We start from the raw sequence: 14306 nt of genomic DNA on the forward strand, positions 1-14306 counted from the left end.
AAGCCAAAATTCGCAATGTTACTTGAAGTAAGTGGTGGAAGTGTGAAGGTGATGCCTTCTTGTTACTTAGTCTTTTCAGCATGATAGCAGAAATAAATAATATATGTACTTACTGTGTAATTGAATTTTGTACACTCTTTTCATCTAGAGTCATTCCTGGAGGTGGATCATTTTGAAATGCCAATAGTTCTTTTTGTAATCGTTTCTATAAAGAAATTGTATGGAATATTTGAAATACTAAATAAAGTTCAACAATAAACATGCACACTTAAGTACATTTCATCAATTTTTGAAAGCTAAAAGGAGTTTTATCTGACAATTTAAAAACAAAGTGAAATTGAAAGGTGAAAGAAAATGATGACTCCCCTCCTAAAAATTTAACTGAAAAGACACAGGCAAAATAAATTACAGGCTTTAAACTTACTTTTTGGGTAAAATGCAATGGCACTTACATTTGCAACACTGCAAAGGGAAGAGCTGTTGCATTACAAGCTACATGGAGGCATAAATGATTTTGTCACATTACAAAGATACCTATGAGAGCTCTAGCCCTAGCAGCAAACATTTCATATTTACACAACAGCATCAGATTTACAATTATATCTACAAGACTTTAACAGCACAACTTCCTCCTCTTAGTAATCTAAGACATTTCCATTTGGCATCTGTGCAAGTCTTTGCCTTGTTCTAAGTCATCCCAGAGGACAGAACAGAAAACTAAAACAAGACTACGTGGATTGCACAACACAAACTAAAAACTTTACACTAACTGCATCTTAGAACCTACAGAGTCACAGCACTTATTAAAGTGTTATCCCAGCAGCTCAGGTAATTCTTGCCTATTTTGACAGAGATCAACTGGTAACTGCAACCAGCTGTTTATATAAGACCTACCAGAACTGTTTCTTACAATCTATCGGGCAAGGGAAATGCAACCTCTGTGAAGTGCTGTCATTGGCACTGCTCTCAGAGTCTATTTCCTCCATATAAACAGTTACACAATACGTTTTGTCATTTCCAAGCCATCTAGATGACAAAAAGTTCAAGGCTTTCTCATTTCTACTGTCCTTCTTCCTGCCAACAATTTTAAGGTTTACCAGCTACAAGTTCACTTCAACCACACTACTGGTCAAAATGATCTTATACTCCAAAGGAATAAAAATATATGGTTTGGGGATTTAGTATTTCATTTCCATTCAATATCCAATTTTTTAAAATACTGGTTTACCACACACTCGTAACTGTTTTCCAATGCTTAGTAGAACTTTAAAAAAATCCCCAAGGAAAAATAAAGTGTTGATTTGTCAACACAGGAATGATTCAGTATCTCATCAAATATCTTTGAAATCAAACAACAATAAATTCAACCACTCAGCTCAAAGAAAAGGCCCTTATACATTCACAGTTTACATTCTGAAAATAGTGAAATAACTTTCTGTCTCTATCAAGTAGCCCTGAAAACTTCCTTGGGCTTCTATATTCAAAGTCCCTACCTTGCACCGAGATATAATATAAACAAACTGAAAACCCAATTTTAGCATTTTCATAAGCTATATACATTGCTCACGCATTGAAAAACAGGTTAGAATCCTAGTGTTCACCTTTTTCTTTCTGCCCAGATTAAGAAAACACCAACAGTATTTCTAACACCACTATTATGAATTAGAATGCAAAGGAGAAAAGTTACAAAACCATTTTATAAATCCTTAATTTGAATGACAGAGATGTTTTGAAGTCAATTCTCTTTCTGGCACTCTCCCAGACCACCACCAAATAAACATCAATGGCAATCAACCTGCGTATGCTTTGTCATGCAGAGTAATATTTTAAAAGTTCAGAGATGAGAACCTTATATGACAGTGGAAATTCAAATTCCCCTGAAGAAGAGATTTGGAAACATTGGTTAAAAAATAGCAAAGAACATATGTATAAAAGAACAGCAAATAATTGAGTAGATCCATTTACTTATACATGTAGACCAACTATACAACTTTGTCTTTATAAAAAGGAGCCTAAAACCCATTTTAGAAGTTAATTACAATCAGCAACATTAAGCTATCAGTGTCTGTAATTTGAAGAGAGAAAATTTTGTCTGTTCTGTGTCCTAAAAAAAAATTTCAAATAACCAACACTTAAAATATTATCTAATTTCAAGTTTGCACCTTTGGCCCTTTCTCCAGGAACCATCTTTTCAGTCTAACACAGACTCAGTCATTCTTTTATCCATCTCACTAGTGCAAAAATATCCTCTGTTTCACAAGTTTTTGGTTCTCACATACTATGTTTATGGTCCTTTCTAAAAAAAAAAAGCCAGTACCAAAAGGAAAAAAAAATAAAATGTATACTTGAACAACAGAGTACCACTCAACAGAGTACCACCACAACAGTGCTCTGTTCCTCTGATCCTAAAACATTTGCTGACACTGGCATGAGGGCCTGTCCATTCAGCATAAATAACACATACAGGCAACATACTACTTCTCATCATTTGCAATTCAAAACAAAATTCAAAAAATGTATCCCAGAGAAATAGCAGGAGGTAATATTTACACTTTGGGTCAAAAGTGTCACATCAAACAAATCATATTTTTAAAGACAAAAAAGAAGTTATTACTTCCCTGTTAGCCAATTCAAACAAGTACCAACATAAGCCAGGAAACGAAAGCCAAAAAAGGTATAACCCCTCCCACCAATAAAAAATCCTGGACAACTGAAAAAAACTGATGAGGAGAAGGCTACAGTACTCAACAGCTTTTTTTTTTGCCTCAGTCTTCAACAGCAACCTCTCTTCCCACACCACTTAAGTGGAGGGACAGCAGGAGGGAACGAAGTCCCTCCCACTGTAAATAAAGGTCAGGTTCACGACCACCTGAGGAACTTGAATATAAAGAAGTCTCTGGGACCCAATGAGCTGCATTCCAGAGTCCTGAGGGGAATTGGTGGATTTAGTTGCCAAGCCACTCTTCATGTTTGAAAAGTCATGGCAGTCAGGTGAAGTCCCAGCTGACTGGAAAAAGGGTAAAAAGGAGGACACTGAGACCTGTCAGCCTTACCTCTGTGCCTGGGAAGTTCATGGGACACATCCTCCAAGAAGCTGTACCAAGGCACATGCAGGACAGAGAAGTGATTCAGGACAGCCATCATAGCTTCACCAAGGACAAGTCCTGCCTGACCAACCTAGTGACCTTCTACAATGGAGTGACTACATCAGTGGACAAGGGAAGGGCTACAGATGTCATTTATCTGGACTTCTGGTAAGTCTTTGGCTTGGTCCCCCACAACATCCTTCACTCTAAGTTGGAGAGAGACGGATTCAATGGCTCGACTGCTCAGTGGATAAAGAATTGGTTGGACAGTCACATCCAGGGGGGTTGGAATGAGATGATCTTTTCAAATCCAAACCATTCTATAATCAGTTCCATCTGACCTCTATTTGCAGCTCTCAGTGGAAATATCAATAATAATAAAAAAAAAATCTATGCCATTCCCTTATAAAGCTGAAAAGAGCATGTTCAGTAGAAAATGAATGTGTTATCTATTAAGTTACAGAAACTCAATAACCCAGAAAAGTAAGACTGTAACACTGTCAGTGTTATAATGAAAACAATTTACAGCAAATAAATGTATCACATTGAAATAAGGGAATCCACAAAAAACCCTGACTGTGATTATCTAGTAAGCATAGGGAACTCCAGCGCAATTCTGATTAATGGTAAGTTCCTAGACACAGCTCCACACTGGAAGGGATGCAGAGGTGAAGAAACACACACTTCTTCTGGATTTGTTCTTGATTCAGAGCACTGTCCCAAACAAAACCAAGTTTCAGCAAAAGGCATTATTTCCTTCTGCCTTACTGTAACCACTCTAATCCTATGTCTGCCTAAAGAACCTGTATTACATCATCTCCGTTACACTACACCTTGACAGATTTTATGTATCTCAGCTCCCTCCCAAATAAAGAGCCTCTCACCCTAGAACTGCAGACAATCAGGACAGAACAACTGCTATTAGAAATGGCAGAGAACGTCTTCATTTTTCTTAGCTCCAGCTATACTGACTATCTGGATAATTTGCCTTGATATTTAAGAACAAAAGAAGAATCTTGTAATAAATTCCTGGATTTCGCCACGCCTCAATGACAGGAATTCTGAAAGTGTTGAACAGTTCAAGTGGAAAAAATGCTCCTAAAGATTTTTTAAGTATTAGTCTTGCCACTACAGATAGAAGTAAGGCAGTCTATACATGAAGATAGTTACTTCTATTGGATTAACTAACACACATTTAAGATATGGTTTAAGTCCATTATTTGTTGGGGTTTTTTTCTCCCAGCTGGAATAATAAAACATACTCTGTATTTCAAAACATTCTACTATTCCATTAACCACACCATACAAGTTAATCGATCCTAATCTGACGAACATAGCTGGGTATCTTTAACAGGCTTTCACCAGACATTTTCAGAATTTGGGGTTTTTGTATCAAACATCAACTCAATTATTTCTGTACAGAATAACAAAGAGCTGCCTACAGACCTTTTCCAGAACATGAGAGTACTCAACAGCAACTGGAACAAAACTGTAGATGGCACAAATAGCCTACTAACCAGAATTCATTCAAACAGCAAAAAAAAACATTTTAAGAGAGAGACTAAGTAATATTTAGAAAATAATCTTTAAATCAACTTCTCTGGTCAATGCATTCCAGTGTTTCATTACCCACGGTATAAAATGTTTCTTTTGTATCTTATTGACATACCTTATGTTCCAATTTGTACCTATTGCCCTTTGTCTTCCCACGGTGGCTCTGTTTTCCCTTGATATCGTTCTATTATGTTGTTGTAGGCATCAGCAAGACCTCTCATTTGCCTTCTCTTCTTATAGCTGCAGAAACCCAGTCTCCTTGGAGGTCATGCAGTTGAGCCCCAGCCATCCTGCCTGTCATCTGCTGGATGCACCCCAGTACCCCAATGTCTGTCCTGGACTGCGTCTCCCTAAACACAGCACTCCAGATGTGGTCAAGTACCAGAGGGAGGGGAAGAACCACTTTCCTCCAGCTGCTGGCTCCACACTTGCACAGACAATGCAATATGTAGCTAGAGAGATTCAGAAAACTTGAAGATACTTTCCACAGATATTATGAAGGACTATTTTTTTCTTCCTCTCTTTCATACAATAATTTGTCTCCAGTTGTGTCTCATTAATACAGAAACTGGATTATCAGAAGACTGATCTAGTTTAAAAAAAAAGTTCTTAAACAAAGCCCTTAAAGACTAGATTCATATAGTTTAATTAGGAAGCCGAGTTCCTCGTTACCACAGTAATACAGAAAATATCTAAAGTTTAAATTTAAAAACTTGAAATTAATTTCTCTTCAGTGTTGAATAGGATTTGCTGACCAAAAAGGATACAAAGGACATTAATTTTCTTACAGTAACATAGTCTAAACACACATTCTTAGCTTCAAGATTTGAATGTACTTTAAAAAAAATGTGACTCTGGTATATCAAGTCCATACACAATAGCTACAAAAGGCACACTGCAACTGCACATTCCTCAAATTGAACATTTGAAAAGGAACGGTTTCAGCAGTGGAAAAGCCTTTCTTATATTTGACAGAATTATTGTTTTTGTTTTCATAAACATTCTAGAAAATTAGCAACTATACACATAGCAGGACAAAATGTAACAGAGTAACACTTTTCAGACAATTTTAACTCTCATTTGTAGAATGTTACAAATTTAGGACTTAAAGATACCTCTCCATCTTCCAAACATAAGGAAGTTATGTTAAAAGCCTTTACCATTTTTTCACATCACTTTATCTCTTGCTTCTATAACTGGAAGAGTTTTCTTTACAGTAAGAGATCTAGGTGGATTGAATAAATTATCGTCAACTTACTTCTCTTAGGCTTCATGAACACAAAAGAGTTCTTTAATTTATTTCAACTTGCATCTCACCTTTCCCAATCTCAACCAAACACTTTCAAGGCAATGCAGACTGCCCTCAAAATACCCTTCGGCAGGTTCACTCTGGCAGAACCAAACACCCCTTCTCAGTCGGACACCCAGTCTAAACAGCCAACCACAACTTTGATAACTTGTGGTCTTTATAGTTTCAGAAAAAATAGAGTCCACATGATTGATACCACATTTTTCTTGTGTGCTTATTCAAATGTCATACTAAAATATGTGGAAAAATTTTGCACAGTCAAAATACAGCTACTGCTCCTCTTTCACAACAGCTACAGCCCAGTAAGAGCAGGAAATCATGTTAATTGAATGTGATTTCTTTTCCTAAATCATCTGGCTAATTGTCTCTGCTAATTGTCTAATGTGTGCTATAGGTATCAGACACTATTTGGTCCAGTGATTTCCAAAAGTCAACCTTTCACATGATAGTAGAAAAACAAAAATAATATTTATCATCTGGAAACTCACTCAAAAGAATTGTCAAAAATCTCAGATTCAGTTGCTTAAACACTTTAAAAAAGCAATCCAACCTACATAGCTAAATAAAGATATTGAACCTGCCCTTTTTGTTTGGCATGATTTGTCATCAATTCAAGTATTTGTGTCACCTATTCTTTGCTTTGCTTTCCTTTCCTGTTTACAGGCTCATCCTTTCTCTCATCTTTCTAATGATTTATAAAAACATCTTTTAACGCTTTTCAAATATACCGATTTAAAACAATGAATCGTGAGTAGATTTCACTCGTATATGCTTGTCCCTTTAACAGTAATTACTTAGTTTCATTTTTCTGTCCTGTACAAAGCCTCCTCAATCTTTATGTCACTGAACAGGTCCTCATGTTGCCATATTGACTTTTACTATTACTCTTGTTGTTTTCCATATTGAGACAACTTGATACCATATATTAGTATTTTTTTTTCTAAAAACCAGTAGCCCTTCAACACTCCAGCTATATTAAGACATGCATAACTTAAGTCAATACCACAACTGATTTTGGCTTTTTCCTTACCATGGATCAGGAATACCATTTTTTAATCACACAGTCAAGTTGCTTTCAGCCCCTCAACCAGCTCCTTCAAGTCAACATACAAGCTAGTGCAGCTATTCATGCCTAGAATAACCCCCAAATGGATGTTTTCCATACATGATACGCTCCTGGGAGCTGTGCTTGCTTTACTGTCCTTCTCATAAGACACTTTTTCAATGCTTCTGCTAATCCATCAAAAGATTTCATATAGAAGCACCTTTCCTGCTTGTCCACTTTCTATTGAAAGGGACTGAAAGAAAACATGCTGCAAACTTATAGGGGAATACATGAGGGATGCACAGGCAATCTAACTTTGATCTTTTCCTTATTTTTGAGAGAGAATCTTATGCTTAAACATTTTTTAATACAACTTTAAAGCAAACCAGAACTAAAATGTATCAAATTGATAAAAACATTCACTATCTAGAGGGAAATAGAACAGCAGAGTAAGACTATCAGAAACCCAAGACTGGTTAACAGCACAATCTTTCAACTAAAGGAATAATCACCTGCAAAAGGCAAAGAGAAGTGATGTCACCAGTAGCTTATAGAAGTATTTTCAAAAAGGTGGAAGTCTTTCCTGAAACCAAGATTACTTATTCACCTATCTCAACAGGAAAGGGTGAATCAGGGATGAAATCAAGGAACACAGCTTAACACTGATCCAAGCATCACTTTCAAAAGAAGTTTATTCAAGTACTTGAGACATGACTGACATAGCAATGGTTTGTATTCTGTTGTTATTTCTGTCAAACAGGATTTGTGCAACTCCTTCAATTATCCTCCACAGATTTTCTAGGGTATCAAACTTTTAAGACTTCTTAAAGCATATGGAAAAAAGAACAGAAAATTAACTGGTGCCAGTGGAGTAAAATTCCTGACAGCTCCCCAGACAGCTCACAACCACCTCAATCATTTCTATCCTGACAGACAGCACTCACTGTCTGTCATGGTTCCAGTTAAATATATGTCTGAAGTCAATGGCTTCTAGCAAAAATACACACTCTTCTTTCTCCAAACTGGCACACATCTTACTTGGTCACCTCTGGAACTGGGGAGGTAACATCTCAAATGCCACAGCTGAATTCTCACTTGTGTTGATTCCTGGTGAATCACATAAAGAAGCAGGCAGGGCAAAAGCATGTAAAAGGTGCAACATGTGAAAAGGGAGAGAAGGCAGCAATATGGTACAGGAGTTTAGAGGTTTTCAGTTAGAGTATTTCAGAATCAACCCAAGAAACAGGTAGTTTGGTCACTGTGTACCACTGAGCTGGATGTTATAGCACATAAATGCTTATTAACAGATACAAAATTATTTCACTGGTCATGTCCCTGTTAGTTACCTCAAATGCCAATAACCTATATTCCTAAAGCATATATGGCATCATCACCATCACATTGCCAGGGATCTTTTTTCTGATTCTACCACAAACAAGGGACACCCATGGACAGAGAGGACAACAGACTTTAACCACAATCCCTCACAATGAAGTAATGCAAAGGTATTTCCCTTACCCACCATGGAAACTTACCTAGCTCTTGTAGGCATGTGAAAATTACCTTTCTCAATACCTTTCAAAAGGAGTATCACCGTATCAGGAGTCTATTTTCAGTTCTAAGCCCATTGTCAGAACTCTTCCAACAGCTTTGCCCCTCCCTTGGTAAAGTGGAGCACAGAGAGTTAAAGTTTAACAGAGCTATGGGCAAACAAAAATCCATGTACAGTCAAGTTAGGGGGGTCACTACCTAGTACTAATTATGTACATAGAGCTGAGAGCACCTAGGCCAACCAGTGAGTGTTGCTTCAGGTAATGTCTTAATCTTCATAACTGGAGCAGGCAAAGCATAGATACAGTGGTGTACTGGCTCTGTTGATTAGCAGTAAAATATTAACACCTTAACCCAATCAAGTTTGAATGTGTGCCCATACTCCTGGCTTATTATCTCCTATGAGTTGAAATTACAAACTCTGAAAAGGTAAATGATAAAAAGCAAATTAAATTGCAATTCTTGAATACTTCACTTTTTGGTGTTTCAAGAAATGCAGCATGAAATGTGCAATGTCTTCAATCAGCAATATCTTAAAAGAGTAAACTAAATGATGAGCTGTCATAGTCAAATACTTTACCTACAAACAACAGTGATTTTCCTTTTTACAGAGAAATAAAGTAAGAAGGAGAAAAGCTGAGCTGATTAAACCCAAAGCAGATTCTGCAAAAGACATGATATATTAAGGGAAGTGATAAGAATTTGGTAGCAAACAGCTAGGGAAAAAAGCAAAAATATCAGAGAGGCAGAAACCTACAAGCAGAGCAAAAAGTGGAAAATGGGCCAACAGCTTCCTTTCACTTCTGTTGGAGGATATGTTCCATTGCCACACCTTATTTCACCATTAAAACAAGATGTGATGGGCAATATAACTGAAATGTGGTGGCCTTTTCACCTGGATTGGTAGAAACTCAACTAGCCATGTCCAATAAGGCAGTATCATTATGATATGAAGAAACAAAGACAGAACACAACTTCACAGACTAGGAAGCATGCAGGACCAAAACATCTGCACTTGAATTGTGCTACAAACCTTCTATTCCTATGCATTCACATTCCCTTCTCTTTGTTGCAAGAAACTACAAATGTAAGAAAGGAATAGTCTTCCAAGGCTAAGCCTTCCTGGACACTGTAAACTCAAATCTTAATCTGACTCAGAGATCAAAGAGGAAGAAAATTAACTCATAAATAGTTAGAAGTTAAACATTAATCCCACAGGGGCTCCACTCTTCTATTTTATATTGGTAAAGCTGCTGCACCCTAAGGAGAACTAACATTTCTTCCATAACTACCAAAACTCTCTTCTACATCCAAAAACACCAAAACACTGCCAGTAATACGATAAAGTCCTGGCAAAGAATTTACATTTTGCTTATGAACCACAGCCTGCCACCTCCTCCCCCATTCAAGTTATAAAACGTTTCACAAAAAACATCCTTTCTGTTTTGGAGAAGTTTCTACATGCAGGAGACAGTCACTGTACAGAGACAAATAGCAATCTTGTCCCAGAACAGGAGCTGATAACAGGCTGTAATGACAGTGTTGTATAACACCACCATGTTGATTCATAAGCAAAGCTGTTGCTTGACTGCTAGTACAAGCTACTAGCCTGAGAGCATAAGACCACTAACAACTCTGTTTTCAGTATTTCGGTTTCTTCCATTCACAGGTTTCTTACTGAAAAGTGCCTCAAATACAGAATATGAAGTTCTAAACACTGGATAGATAGTTATGCTTTTCAAACTAAACTACTCTACAGAAAGAAAACCCCACCCAACATATTTTAAGCAGTTTAAGTATTCCTGGAACTCACTGCACATTACTCTCTAATTAGAAACCTAACTGAAAATATCAAAAAGCTCTCAAACAGAAGAGAAACAACATCAAGATTAACAATGGTGACATTTAAGAAAAAATAACCCGCTACACTCCATCTCTCTACTTTAGAAATCTAGAGAATGACAGTTCCTACAAATAAAAACCCCTTTATATCCCAGTCAACCAGGTCATTCAAGGAAGTCCCTGAAGATTATATCCCATAATTCAGGTGAAATAATTTGCTCCAGACTCTCAAACACACAACCCAGATACTTGATTATCACAATTCTGCATGAATTTTTCCTCTCAAAGTTCTTCTAGTAAGCTTTAATCAAGGCCCAGAGGAGGAAAGATAGATAATTATCTGGATGTGGTCAATTAAAGCTTCAGCAAGACGCATAACAAAACAGCTCCACAAAATACTCTGTCCATTAAAAAGTAATACTGGGATTTTAGCTCAAAGAATTGTTTTTCAGTTTTATCTATTTTTGGCTGAATAGCATGTTTTCAATCTATTCTGAGAATGCAGAAGCAGATTAGTCTCCTCCTCATTTCTAATAAAACATGTTAACATCTGGCGACCCAGTTCTAATGTTATTTCCTCAGACCAATCCAGACTTCAAGATCTGAATGTCAGGCATTTAGCACACTTCTCTCGTTTTAAAGGAACCAAATGGCAGTGCATGAATCTTTTATTGAGCTACTTAAAATAAGTTTCCACCACTCATTTTTTGTTATTCAGAGCATTTAAAATTTTCAGAAATCCAGTTATGGATTGAGGGTGGCGGGAGGAAGGATTGTTGATTTCTCAGTTTGATAACAGAATATTATCTTCATATACTCCAAGATATTCTAAAATATTTGACTGAAAGATCAAAGCAACAGTCCTCTTTAAAAGGAAATAATATGCTTGACTTAAACTCACTAAGAGACAAGATCAACCTGAAATCATAACTACAGTATAATTAAAGATAAATCACAATAACTATACACACACAAAGGAAACATTCTGTACTTCACAGTCTGAAAAGCTTTTTGCCAGATAATCAAATTTTTTACAATGAACCTGTCATTTGAAAGCAAATTAAGTGGAATCCACTAATACAGAATAAGATGAAACTGACAGTGAGTCATCTGCTTTGTAAATGGAGTCTTGAAACGTACCAACGCCCAGCACAAGCCTCACACAGTAATAAAAGTCAACCACAGATAATTTTATCTTTTAAGGAAAAGAGTCTGGCACTACTTGAACCACATCAGTTAAAGAAATGAATTTAAGACAATAGTGAAGGCTGGCACAATGAGGGCAACCATATGTTTACCAGGAATTTCTCATCCTTATAAAAACATTCCACAGGTTGGTAACCAAGATAAAGTGTTGTATTCTGACAAAAAGCGTTGTGGAGAGAAAGAAGGTAAAATGTTTGAAGTAGCAAACAGTAACAAGATTTAAATACTCATCCAATCCATATTCCTAAATATGAAAAGGGGAGAGTTTATAACTTAAGAAGGGGCAAGGAAACTGAATGGATTTAGGTTTCTTATTACTGGCCATCAGTTCCTAGTGAAGAAGAAATAAATACATCAGCGTGAACAAGCAGCATCAAATTCTATGAAGCATTTTATTCCAGCAGGCTTTCAGGGACAGTATTTGCTATGCTCTAGTAAACTATTATCACAATTTATTGACATATATACAGATTTTCTTCTTGAGGCTGATTAAGCCGTATTTTTAATTAAGCTGAATTAAAAAAGATGACAAACAGCTTTCCATTTGTAATCATCCAAGGAGAAACAATTATTTTTTAGTACTGTGTATGAAAGGATGAATAGCTAGCATCCTCAATGAGATCATTAATTAGCAAAAATGAGGTGTCTCACAATTCCTGACTTACCACCACTAACTTCTATCCTTTCTTTACTAATACATTAATATTGTTCTTAGGAAGGCAAATTATAAGGTTCCCTGTTCCCTCCCTTCTTTCCCTGCCATCCCTGATTGATATCTATTTTTCATGGCAGTAATTGAGGTCACCTGAGGAAAAAAAAAGCAAACAAAAAAAAAAACCAAACTGCAAAGGCTTGCACAGATTCCAGAATACATTTTTGAACAAAGCAAACTAAAAAAAAACCCAAACAACTGCAAAGGCTCGAACAGATTCCAGAATACCTTTTGAAAGCCCTCTACTATCAAAAGCAGGCAGAAGACATGTTACCTGACCTTCATCAATCACAAAAGGTTGCTTACTGGCTCTTTTTATTTAAAACATTTAACTGACTTATTTTCATTTGCTTTTAATAAATGAAGTAGTAATACGCTCCAGCAAACAGATAATACCATCTCTTCCTCCCTTCAAAAGACAAACTATACATCCAGCTGACAGTCCTGTCACAGTCTTTCACTACTTCAAAGCCATGCAAGATGCACAAAATTTTTGGCTCCAAGTACTGAGCAAAAGACCTTCGTCATCCTCTTCCCCTCTGCCCTAGTGGAAATTTTAGCCTGTAATCTGCTTGAAAGCTCATCTCTCAGCTGTAAACCAAGGCTGTGTGAGAGACATGATCTAATGATCTGAAGGCATTTATATTTGTTGCACACAGTCATAACTACGTGTAAGTTCAATGGGAATAGTGCCTTCTCTCTTTCACATTAATAGGGATAATTTAATCTCAACCTCTGGGTGCAGCCGCCAGTGTGGCCTACACCTGTATAATACATAGTGAGGATCCTTTAGTCTAAAAGTCTTAGCTCAGTAGAATTGGAGCAAACAATTAAAGAAAGTACCTGATCACCGAGTTTCACACATTGTTTGAGCTAAGCTGCTTTAGCTTATTAATTACAAACTCAGAGAGCCTTCCAAGGGAGCAGCTTAACAAGACAACATTCCCTGGCTCTTGCAAATGCATTGTGTTCTATTTTTCTCCTCTCAGAACTTGAATAGCTAGGCCTAAACACAAGATACTATAAAACTGAGCAAAAAATAAGGGCAATGAACTAGAATAACTCTTCTTTACAACAAATACCTGCCTATTTTATTTTCCTGATTGAAATCATACACATATTGGTGAGATACCAATGTTCAATGTGACAGGTTGAAAGCGTCCATAGTTTTTTACATTTAAGCTGCATAGTTGGTCTGTTTGTAAGGACAAGCTGCTGATAATGCTCAGGGACACTGGTTTCAATAAGCTTTTCTACTGCTGCTTTCTTTCTCAGAAGTGAATTCTTCCATCCTAGCTATAAAATTCTGCAGCTGCTGCACAGCCAAGTATTTCCCAAAATTTTATTTACACAGGCAGATACACAAACAAGCAAATGAGACTCCTTAGGGCCTAAAGCAATAACTACTATTTTATTTATCTTTACTGAATAAAGACTATAAATTTTAAACTTCAGTTGATATTCAAGTAAAAACTTTATTTAAAAACTCTCAAGATTAAATTAACTCATCTTGATAAAATTACTAAAAATTTTGTATTTATCTTATTTTACTGTAGCATAGCTATATGCCAAAGCTAATATAGCAAACATCAGTACAGACTGATTACCAATGGTTAAGTAAAGGACTAACAATCTCTTAGCGGACAGAAGAAACGATTTTTACTCTCTACTCATCCTGGTTTCAATTATGGTACTTGCATTTCTCAGTTTAAATAATTATTAAAATTTTCATCTTCAATAGTATTTCACCAATGGAACTACTAAATACTTCATGTTGTTATTAACTACCAATAATTTCATTATGTTTATATCCCAGAATTGGTTATATGGCTACAGTACCCACTCATTTTCTTTTTTTTCCTCTTTGAAACAACACAAATAGCATCCTGTACTGTGACATTTAACACTACAGAACCAATGTGCATTACCATCCAAGTTCCAATTGACTGAAAGCTTTCCTCACTTAAGGTTGGAGTTTTGGCTTTTTTTGGAATGCACAAT

General features: G+C 36.4%; 1 protein-coding gene across 3 annotated transcripts in view; it reads right to left on the reverse strand.

Annotated features, from left to right (window-relative positions):
- The window catches only part of UBE2W (ubiquitin conjugating enzyme E2 W), a 36815-nt gene that overhangs the window by 18388 nt on the left and 4121 nt on the right, over positions 1-14306 (reverse strand). For 2 of the 3 annotated variants that reach the window (XM_039571520.1, XM_039571522.1), the window contains exon 2: positions 114-205. In XM_039571520.1, coding sequence (XP_039427454.1) covers positions 114-205 — 92 coding nt within the window. Of the gene's footprint in view, positions 1-113; positions 206-3053; positions 3099-14306 lie in introns of those variants that run through there. The other variant, XM_039571516.1, reaches the window with a different exon arrangement.

The sequence above is a fragment of the Corvus cornix genome, chromosome 2 (assembly GCF_000738735.6).
Source record: "Corvus cornix cornix isolate S_Up_H32 chromosome 2, ASM73873v5, whole genome shotgun sequence".
NCBI classification, from domain to species: domain Eukaryota; kingdom Metazoa; phylum Chordata; class Aves; order Passeriformes; family Corvidae; genus Corvus; species Corvus cornix.